At 41.8% G+C, this 11,497-nt stretch overlaps 2 protein-coding genes across 2 annotated transcripts in view; one reads left to right on the top strand and one right to left on the bottom strand.

The window, feature by feature from the left end:
* Window positions 1-404: 404 nt before the first annotated feature.
* LOC6569525 (frequenin-1) overlaps window positions 405-11,497 on the top strand; it is a 28,951-nt gene continuing 17,858 nt past the window's right edge. Inside the window, exon 1 of the mRNA XM_001995482.3 lies at window positions 405-960. The gene's annotated coding sequence lies outside the window, so the exon portion shown is untranslated. The remainder of the gene's footprint in view (window positions 961-11,497) is intronic.
* Window positions 1,993-2,923, bottom strand: LOC6569526. Its single transcript, XM_001995483.2, has 2 exons — window positions 2,336-2,923; window positions 1,993-2,254 (listed from the first exon to the last, which is right to left on the bottom strand). Exons 1-2 carry the CDS (start codon window positions 2,853-2,855, stop codon window positions 2,136-2,138), a joined length of 639 nt encoding a protein of 212 aa, XP_001995519.1. The 5' UTR covers window positions 2,856-2,923; the 3' UTR covers window positions 1,993-2,135.

Raw genomic sequence — 11,497 nt, 5'->3', positions numbered from 1 at the left:
AGCGAGCCCGATAGAAACTAACGATGCCAGCGTTTGCGTTCATTAAGAATTGTTGTTTCGTTAGTTTATTGCAATTAAGCATTGAGCAACAACAACAACAACAACAACAACTGTCGGCACTTGCATAAATATGCAAAGTAAATGCTCAATTCCCAATTCTCAATCTACAATTTCTTATTGTAGTTCCGCCCATGTCGACGCTGTGGCAGCTCTTCCGCTGCTGCTGCTGTTGCTGTTGCTGTTGCCGCTGCTGTTGTCGACGCCGCTGCCAACTGCTACCGGGCGGACTTGGCGCACTTGGCAGATTGGGGGCCACTCGGCAGCCGTTTGCCATTCGCACAAGTTGCATGCTGAGGCTCGATTTTGCCGTTGCCGTTTGCCGTTGCCGTTTGCCGTTGCCTTCTCATTGTTATTTTATTTTCGGCTCGCGTGCGTTGTGCATATTTTAAAGTACATTTTATTCTCTGTGCTTTCCACATTTCTTATTTGTGTGCGATTTGGTTTTTGTTTTCCTCTCGCATCCAAATGGTTTAACTTGCTGTTTGGCTGATCTTTTGTTTAAATTGTTTTAATTTAATTCTTTTCGTGGTGCCGTGCAAATCGCTAACAGTTCGTTTAGTTATTCCGCGCCTCGTCGTGGCCTGTTTAATTAAATGTGCGCGCTAACCCCATCAAGGGATTTTTTTTGGTTTTTTTTGTTGTTTTTTTGTTGTTGTATCTAAGCCAGGACATTGAAGCTGTCAAGTGTTGACTTTGTATAACGTTTGTGCGCGGATTTAATTTTGCCACACACACACACACACATACACACACACATATATATACATTTGTAATTATAATAATTAGCACTGTTTTTAATTATCATATTGAATTGTTTAGCCGCAAGCAGCGCTAAAGCCAACCACTACAAAAATAATTTTTAAAATCACTGACAACGGGCGTGGTCAGAATTGCAGACAGGTATGTTAATACACTTTCAAATTAGCCATAATCCCACCTATCTCCATCTCTTTCCCTGTTTTGCCCATGTGCATGTGTGTGTGTATGTGTGTGTGTGTAAGTGTGTGGGAGGTGTCAGAAATCTCGCGCATTTCATAATTAAATAATGATGCAGGCAATCAAAATTGTAGCAATGCACGAGATTGCACCTTTTGCCTAAACAGACAGACAGACCACTGAGAGGGGCATCGTCGAGAGTGAGAGGATGACAAAGAGATTGCAAATTGGCATAGAGCACATCCACACACATACACACACATCCACACACATCCACACACATACACACACATACTGCACATATATACATACACTCAGAAAATAAATCACCCCGATTTTAGTATATCGCCATACCTTTAGCGCCAACGGTTACTCACCTTATTATTCAGCGAGCATTTTTCTAAAGTGTTTTACCTTTCTTAATTCGTGTGTACATTTTCCTTAAAAGTGGAAAATTTGTATCTCATTCTCAGGGTGTACTTCTTTATATGCTTGCATCGAATTTTTACATTAGTTTTCTTCATTATAAAACATTAGTATTTTAAGCTTTTACTTATACTATATTATATTCGCATCATTTAATTTAAATTCAGCTAAATTCTGACATGATATAGTCGAGAAAATTTCATTACTTTTCTGCATTTCCCAATTTATTTCTTGTAAAAATAACGGGTGGCATTTCTAGTTCTTTTAAATATTTTATATTTTCTATGAAGAGATACATATATTTCTGATATATAAAAACCTTTTTTTCCCTATATTTAGAAATTATTTCTTAGAATAAGAAAACTATTCCAGTTTCCAGAGCAATTTTCGTTTCAGGTGGATTTTCTAAAAATCAGGGCGAATTTTCTTGTGGCTTATAGTCTAGCCTGCTTCCGATAAAAAAGAAAACAAATTTTATAGTTTATTTGAATTATTCCTTAAACGCTCCAAATAATGCTTGCAAATTCCTCAATCAATCAGTGAATAAAACTTGAACTTCTTTCATGTCGTTGTCTGAAGATAATTGCCCTTATCTATGCATTTATTAGTAATACTTTTATAATTTAGTTTTGGAGTTAGTTTTCACTTTTGTAAGTGATGGATTTGGATTGACTTTTTGAGCCTCCGCCAGAATTTGATAAATCAGAGCAAAGTTAATTTTGGATAGATTGTCTCTTGGACAGATGACGATTGCGTCGCTTGCCCGGTAATGCATTCGTTGCGGGCAGTTGGCCCAGCAGCAGAAAATCAATTGCCAGACGCCATCGAGGGGCTGCAGTGGAGTGGAAGAGTAAATATGGTGAGTGCGGTGGGTGGTGGGTGGCGGGGGTAGTCTGATTGGACAAATACTTACATGCCACCTCGATGGCGAGCAGGAGCCACGATAACGATGCCGCCGAGCGCATAAATGCGAAAGCATCGTTAATCAGCCATGCGGAAAGTCCAGGACAGTGGTGGAAAATGAATCTTGGCCACGCCCTTTTGGAATGGGCCACGGCGTGCAGCGCCTGATCGAATATATTGAGAAATGGTTGCCATATGGACAGCAGCACATAATCCACCACGAAGAGCATGGCGAACAGCTCAAGCAGCATCAGCATATTCCGCACCACTGCACCACGCCGCTTGATCCACTGCGGCCGATACTGGGCCAAGGTTAGCAGCAGGCCACCCGCAAAGAATATGGTTGACCAACTGAGGGCTGGCTCTTCCAGCAGCTCATCGGGCAGCTTCTTGGCATTGACTATGCGCACCACATGCCACTGGTTCCACAGCATCAGCAGTCCCGTCGTCAAAATCAGCATCGATTCGTACAAATCACGGACAAGTTCCGAGGCTCGCCTCTGCATCCTGCGCATGCTCAACGGGGTCATCGCAATCGTTCTTGAATGATTCCGGTTGAAGTTTGAGTATGGAATAGGAAATATAATCTGTTACGGAATTGGTATGAGTAACGTTTGAAATTGACATTCGATTAAAGCTCACACTTGACACCTCTGACAGTGCTATGTGATCGGATCTTTTTGATCATTTGAAGCATATTTTTACATTTTTCGAACTTCCTCAGACTTCAATTCTTATATTGACTTATTTATGAAAGATTTGGCTATTCGAGGGAATAACAACTAGTTGATCAACATACTTTAACCTCTCATCCTTGTCACAGAATCAAAGCCTTTTACGTATTTTTGGACGCATTTATTACTTGTGCACTTTGCACCTATTTATGGTTAAAGAGTAGACAGTTTTCATCTAGTAACTTTGACTTTGTCGTTGGTAATTGTATATATCTCTTATATGTATCTACATTATATGTATATATATATATATATATATATATGAGAAATTACGCATGCAGTTTGTAAAAATGTGCTGGCTCAGGGCACAGGGACTTACCAAAAAATCAATTTCTCTGTCAAATCAGTAGACAGTACATGGAATGGGGAGCGCATGGTTGTCCATAGTGGTTCCCCACACTCACACACACACACATAAGCTAACCCTTGGTTTATGGGCAAGCAAAAGCTGTCATTACACATGCTCATTGGAAAAGGAGCAGAAAAGACACCCCAATCCCTCCGACCCTTTGGTGAAAAACTACAATCCCTGACTTGGTTTTGGCTTGCTGGCTGCTCTAACAAAAGTAGTAGTTGTTCTACCCTTTACCCATCCGACGCATAGAGTGGGCGTATAGCGCACAGCTGTTCAACTTCTCTAACATGTAAATATACACAATTTTTAATATCCTTTTATATCCTTTATATCTAGATGCATTCATAATCATTTGAACTTTGCTTGCTTGCGTGATAGGTACCTGTTAGTCGAGCATACCCGACTCGACCATTCCCTGGGATTGTTGTTGTTTTTGTCGTTTCGCATTTTGTGCGCCTCATAAACGGTAGACCTAAAAGTCACCGGCGTCAAGTAAACAAAGCTGCCATCGACTACAAAAATGTCCTCGACGACGGCTGCTGTTGCCCCACAACAATTTGGGGCGCACCACACAAAAAAAAATACATATGTATGTGATTGTGTCTGGAAGCAAACAATCTTATTGCCTCATACTTCAAGATTTTCCCAATTCATTAGTCAGCTGCGATGAGTTGTAAAAATTGAATTGAAGCACTAAACTCGACGAATAAAAACTACACCAAAATAGTACAGTTGCGCATTTGTTCTTTATCATTTATATGTCCAAGTATTTGCAAGCTATTTATCTATTATTATTTTGTTTATTCTTGTAAGTAGTTCACTTGTAAGTAGTTTTCATTGCAGTGACAGTTTCTTATAGATGCACATTGAAAACTAGTCTTTTGCTCTATATGCGAAATATTTACAATAAGATGAAAAAATTTCTTATTTAAAATTGACAAATTAGTCGCCTGTCAACTATCAGTGTAGTGTGTGCGAGTGTGTGCGAGTGTGTGTGTGTGTGTGTGTGTGTGTGTGAGAGCTTCTGCGGTGGCTGTAGAATGTTCTCAATGCTATTGCCTTCATCTTCATCTTGGGTTCGGCTTGCTGCTTGCTGCTTGCATTTGGTCCTGGTCGTCGTCATATTGTGTTTGGCAAATCGTTTGCGATAAAGCCAACTACATAATGTCTCTCTGGGCCAGGGTGAGCTCGGGGCGTAATCGTGGCTTGTGGGCGGGGCGCATAAAAATGCTAAGCTAGCGCTATGCTGGCGTCGCAACGACGCAAACACCCCACTCATATGAACATCTATAGCGATGTGTGTGTGTGTGTGAGTGTGTGTGTGGGAGGGAGGGAGCGGGAGGTTAGACGCAGTATAATGCGCGTTATCCTTGATTGCCTGCTACGATAGGAGGATATGAGACGGCTGCAAACAAGCCGCTCAGCGTTGCTTATTTTCTTTTCTTTTTTTCTTTTTTTTTTTGATCATTTTTTGTCTGTGAGACTATCGTGATTTTGCTCTTTATTTTTTTGGTTTTTGTTTTTGTTTTTGTTTTTGTTCTTATGCTTTTTATTTAGCCTTTGGCCTGCCTGCTTTGTGTTGGTCGTGTACTCATCATCATTTGCCAACAGGCCAAACAAAGAACTCATTGAAATTTCATTGGTGTAACACACTGCCTACAAGTCAAGCCTAGTTGCCAAGTTGCCAAATGGCCAAGTGGCCAAGTTAGCCAGTAGCTGCCTGGGCACGGGCTTAATTGATTTCAAACTGAAACTGTCAATGATGTTGGCCAAGAGGCAGCGAAGCAACTAAACAAACTGAACAACAATTTTTAATTGTGCCCGGGCTAAGTTGCCCTCATCGTCATCGTCATCGCCATCATTGCTCAGACTGAGACTAAGACGGTGACGGAGACGGAAGCGGAGAGGGAGAGGGAGACTGCGACTGCGACTGCGACGGAGGCCAAAGGCAAATGAGCGAACGCCCCGAGAAATATGAACGAGGTCAATGATTGTTTACACTACACTCGAATTCTGTTTACCCGCTGCCATCCAGCGAACGACGCACAGTGTTAGGGATTGGTTGAGATGGCGGGACGGCAGCCCGGGCGACAGGGCGACAGGGCGACTGGGTGACCAGGCTGAGATGGGGCGGAAATGTAGACGACGACTGGGCTGAACGAGTGTTCTTGCTACTTGCTACTTGCTACTTAATGCTGCTGCTGCTGCTGCTGTTGCTCCTAGACACCTTCCAAAGGCCTCCACCTTTGGCTAGGGCCAAATGGCTCACATGTTGTTAACTGACTCTCGCTGATGCCACATTATGCCCAGCAGCACGTGTGTGCGTGCGTGCGTGCTTGTGTGTGTCCGTGTGTGTGTCCGTGCTTGTGTGTGTGTGTGTGTTCGTGTGTGAGTGTGTGCACAAACAAGCACATAAATATGTGTGCTTATATTGATTGTGCTCTTGCATCACTTACGCCGCCACGACACAGCTTTAAATAAGTAGCCTGATTACTTTCACAATTGACTGGATCAGGTGGCATCTGGTCATTCAAACGCCACACTTGCCGCACTGAAAATGTGAAAGACTTGCCATAAACATTCTAATCAATATTGCCATCCTTGACTTCAGTTCAGACAGCAGATGGCTTTAAGTAAATGCACTTTTCACATAGCTCTGCATATTAATCGGAATGCTCAGCTACACAAGACGCTTGTCGTTGATACTCCGAGGATTATATATATTTGTGGAACTGAGTTAATCGGCTGAAATATAATTTGATATTTTATCTTTTAAACACATTTGATTTATCAGATTTGTGTCTTCCAACTGGATGTGAACCAGTTTTCCGATTAGAGATTTGGATATTTTTGCAAACCCAAAAATGACTTTCTCTGAGTACATGTATCAAAGTGTTATACGCACCTAACTAACGGGATCCACCATTATGAAGTTCCGCTACGATGTCTTGCTTCCGGGCCAAATAATAGAAATATTTATTGCGCCTCTGCATTTGTATTGGTAATCATGCGGTTCCGACTCCGGTTCCAATTATGGTTTGACACATTTCTTTTGAAGAGAATATTTCAGACTCGTTTGGGTATTTATCATCATCATCTTTCGACAGAATGTGTCAATGGCAGCCATTTGATACGGTGATGAGAATATGATGTCTTTTTGTTTGTCAAATATGAGGATCTCAATAATACGCATATTTTGTGACATCTTCTTTGACAAATGGTTCATTGTGCTGGTAACTGTGCAATATAGTGGTCCGATAGTTGTAGTAGATAAGGATACGGGCAATATTTATGACAATCCGTTGAATTATGACAAAGTTCTGTCTGTGGAAAGTTCAAGCCAGACCTCAAGTTCGATTTGATTATAATTTTTACAAGAATTTCCAGCGAAAGTCATGTGTCCAAATTGACATTTTCTAATTTTTTTGTGTATTGCAAAGAACTCGTTTATTTAAATCAAGTGTAAACTCTCTGGTGAAAATGAATAGAATTATGATCATTGAAAGTCAGTTGATTTTGGGATATTTTTATATGCTTGTCATGGCGATAGATACACTGAAGTCAGGATGTACAAGGACCACTTGAGGGAACAAGTTGACAGCATGGCTTGGAGTTATGCAAGTAAATAATTGGGGGGCGTGACAATTGAAAGCAGTTCTCAATGTAAACAAACAACGCGCCGGCAAATTGCACAAGCCGCTTGTCTCTATTTCCATTTCCCTCTCCCTCTCTCTCTCTCTCTCTCTCTCTCTCTCTCTCTCTCTCTGTGTGTGTGTCAAATATTACGCATACGCCACGTTGAGCTCATCGCTTGAGTCTGGCGTTAAAGTGCGGCTCGTGCTGGCGCCGCCATTTGCTGAGTGTGACTGAACTCTCGCCCCGTGGACAGTTGTGTCCTCTGCACAGTTCCCCCCCCCACCCGGCCCTGCTAAGTGCATGCTTCAGAACACTGTTCACACTCAGTTGTGTGTGGGTCTGTTGCGTGTGTCGGTTTGTGTGTGCGAGCGTCGCTTGAAACCACTTTGCAGTCCGTCCATCCATTAATTTCCATTTGCCGAGCTGTATCTCAATAATTATGCTTTGTTGGCTAATGTGACCACGCCCACTGAATACGTTTGCATTGATGTTGAGAGCCATTTGGCAAATTCTCATGCCGCACGCAACAAATTAAATAATTATGCGCTTAATTATTTTCGGCGAGTAATTTGTATCATACAGTTCACTCTTTGGAAAATCCAAAGCAGGATGGCGAAGTATGGCGAACTTGAGGGTCTTGTCTTGTGCCTTCTCAATATTTAATTGTTTTTTAATTTGTATTTTGCAAATTCCGAAATGGCTGTTAAACAGACAGTTGGTCAGGCATTTAGTAATGCCAGATATACATAGAAGGAGAGAGAGAGAGAGAGGCAGAGAGAGAGAGAGAGAGAGAGAGAGAGATAAGCCATAACAAATAGAATATGAGTGAAATGAAAGCAAACCAAAGAAATCCATTTAAGCCTCTTGTAGCTAAATTGATTTCTCTGCTAAAACTTTGATGCACAAACACAAAATGATCATTAAGCATACGATGATTCAATTTGTATTGTGAAAACTGAGAAATGGCCTATAGCCATCATTTAATTCTCTATTTGCACATAATTTAAATCAACTTGTGGCTTTAGTTCTTTGGAAAGAATTTGGCATATGAGCAGCTTGCAGAAGGGTATTCGAAGTATATTCTCCGTATTGTGCAACATAATAACCAAATCTCAAGACTAGAAATTTGCCTACTCGGACTAGTTGCAAATTATATTAGCCAATACTATTCAAGCATTTTATGTGTTTCGACATTTTTTAACAATTATGCTCTACATCTTATCCCTCTTCACTTGCATTGTTCAAGTTGAAAGTTAATCAACTCGAAGCAGATTCAGCTTGTCTCTTTATATTTGACACTTTATTAAAGATATGATTCAGTTTGTTTAGACTTGGCAGATAAAGACGAGATCAGTGTCACTTAAATGTGTCCAGATTGCGAACAATTGCAGTGCCCAAAATCAACCAAAGTATAGGAAAAATCCTTAAATGTTTCTTTACTTTAATTCTGGATACTGCAAAGCTGCAGTCACACCCACCAAAAACCCATTAGTGGAGCTATAATATTACTCATGTCAGTACTGAAACTTTAAATGGCTGCTTGAGGAGCTGTTACCATAATTCTGAGACTACCTCACTCCCTCACTCCCTCACCATCGCCCTCTATGTCTGTTTCTCTCTGCTCATTAGACCGTTATAGCAACTGTCCCAACTTGGCAAAGTCCTTTCATATGCCCATGCACAGGCATGGCACTGGCACTGGCACTGGCATGGCACTGGCACAGGCACAGGCTTTCGGGCCAACATACTCTCTCTCTCATATTAGCCAAACCAAAATTGCATTGCCTTGTCTAAGCTGCTCGTCGTCGTTTAAAGCAAAACTTATTATGCGAATTTGTGGGCTTACAAGCTCAGCCCAGCAACATTAGCAGCAGTACCACTAGTCACCACATCAACATCAACACCTCCATCCACAAGCATCGTCATCGCCATTGCCATCGCCTTCGCCATCGCTCAGGTTGTGTAGCTGGTTCAGTTGGCGCCGGCGGCGTTTGCCATAAACTCAACGGATATTTGTCGGCTGGTTTTCGCCTGCTTTGGTGCTGGGCTGGGCTGGGCTGAGCTGAGTTGAGCTGAGCTGGGATATGGTTGTGCAGGTCATCTGCCGAGTGCAGTGTACAGTGTGCAATGTGCAATGTGCGCACTAATTACGACAAGGTCGGTGCACTAATTAACAATGGCTCTGAGCCAGCAAAACGATATGGCGCCCAAGCGGCCAGGTGGACCCTGCTCAAGTACAGCGCAAACACGGCCATCCAGCGACCCTCAGCCAGCGACCAAAGCCCATAGCACAGATATCAGGTGGCAGTTGCCAGAGATCTGGGACCAAAGACCAGAAACTAAAGAACACAGAACAGTGACGAGTAACTGCACCTGTGTTTGTTATTAAAATAACTATTTTATCTTTTACATAACTGAAGATTCTTATACCCTTCTCATTATTTATGCATATGTGCATATGAATACTGCATTGAAAAATGCATGGCTATTTTTGTCTGTCTCCCTGCCGGGCTTTAGTATTGGTTGCAGATGTGGATCAGCCATTCAGTGAATTGCAGTTGCAGTCAGTGGCATCCAACTCCACCCACTGTATGGGGACTGGTGCTCATGCAGCTGGACAATATTGTCCACTGACAACGTTGACCACCGGAAGGCATTTTGGCTAAAGGATGACTATCAGATTTCTGTCGAAACAGTATTTAATTGTGCATTTTTCTGTATTCGGCAAGGATTAAGGATGACTACTCGCTGTTGCTCCTTCTACTATATCCATTTAATGTGTGCTCTTTTATGTTGCTTTCAAATTTTGAATATTTTATTGTTATTTTCTTTCTTCTTTTTGTTGTTTTCTACTGTAGCAAGCTTGATAAATGCCATTTACTCGACATGAATATATTTGTATACCATTCTGAACATGGCTGTGTCCATCTGTCCAACTGTCCAACTGTCCGACTCTCTGCTAAGAGAAATACACAAGCATGTGAATTGGCAAGAATGCACGTAATCCGACCTATATTTCATTTTGGGGGTTTCTTACACCTCTTCTGTTAAGCTCGCTTCTTATGCTCAAGCTGCAGATATGTTCACTTATTGGACTCTTAACGGCTTTCATATGCGCTCCAAATCAGTTTTCTTACGCTGTGCTTTGATAAATATTTTGCCAGCTGTAACTGCTGCAAGTTGTTGTTTGTGTTGTTGTTGTTGTTGTTGCTGCTGCCGATGCTGTTGTGGTTGTCGTTGTCGTTGTTGCTGTGTCTGGTTTAAAATAACAACCATCGAGCGGGAGGCGGTCCCTAGTTTGGGCGAGGAAATGAGTGTTGCTGATTTGATGCGATTATATAGATGAGATTTGTGATTTTTTGCTTTTTTGGCTTGAGGGCAGGCGCCAAAAATGTTGCCGCACTGCTAACGGGGGAAAGCTCAAAGCTTGCGATTCAAGAAAAGCTCGTGGTGAGTAAATTCCAAAGAGCGAGACTGAGCGAGAGCGAGAGAGGGAGAGAGACAGAGAGAGAGAGAGCTCGAAAGCTCATAAAAGGGGTGCCAGTGAGCCTGTGGAGGGAGGTTTGCTGGAGTAGGGGTGGGTTTAGGTGGAAACGCGTGGGAGTTGACGCTGCCAATGTCAATTGCTTGTGTTCTAAGTCTGTGTGCAGTATTTTTAAGCCTGTGCCTTTTCTCAACGTTCGTATCTCGAAAACAAAAGAACGCACACACACACACACACACACAAACTCTCTCACACACACACACACACACACTACTGGACTGTTCATTCACACAAATGTCCCGTGTATATATTAATGTGATAATATTACTCATACGCCGCATAGACGTTGGCTGTTTCTTCTTTAATTTAATATTATAATTTTTTAGGTCCAGGTGTTTGGGCTGTGCAAATGAATAAAAATGATAAATGACAATCAAAAATATCGTATAGTGTATTTAAGAAGCATTGTCTTTCGGCGGTAGGCAACCGTTTCTGTACATTGGTCCACTGCGGTAGATGCTAATTAAATTTAACTCTTAATTAACTGCATTGAGATAAATGGCTGGCAAATGCCAGACAGCCTGGGGCCGACCCATTTGATGTAAGTTCCCAACTGCTGCCCCCAAATTAGCTCTGTTACATTTTCACTTACATTTACACTTGCACATAATCCATAGCCATTTTTGGCCAGCATTTGCATGGCTTAAACTAACAGGCAGGCAAGCAGGTAAGCAGGTCAAAACTGCTCCCTTTCGGGCATAATTGCTTGTGATTGAGTATTTTCACTAGATTAGTTGACAGCACTTGCACCTGGACAGACTTACAAAATATTTTGGCTTAGACTTATCTTTAAGAGAAAACTTAGCATAGCTCTTCGGGCAAAGGGAACTCGTTGTTTTGCATTTGTTCTGCATTCTGATTTGATAAACATCGTTCAAAAATGAATTCCAATCAAAATAATAA

This window comes from Drosophila grimshawi, unplaced genomic scaffold (genome assembly GCF_018153295.1).
Source record: "Drosophila grimshawi isolate 15287-2541.00 unplaced genomic scaffold, ASM1815329v1 contig_848, whole genome shotgun sequence".
Lineage (NCBI taxonomy): Eukaryota > Metazoa > Arthropoda > Insecta > Diptera > Drosophilidae > Drosophila > Drosophila grimshawi.
Note: the sequence above shows the minus strand (reverse complement) of the source record. Positions and strands in the feature narration are given on the sequence as shown.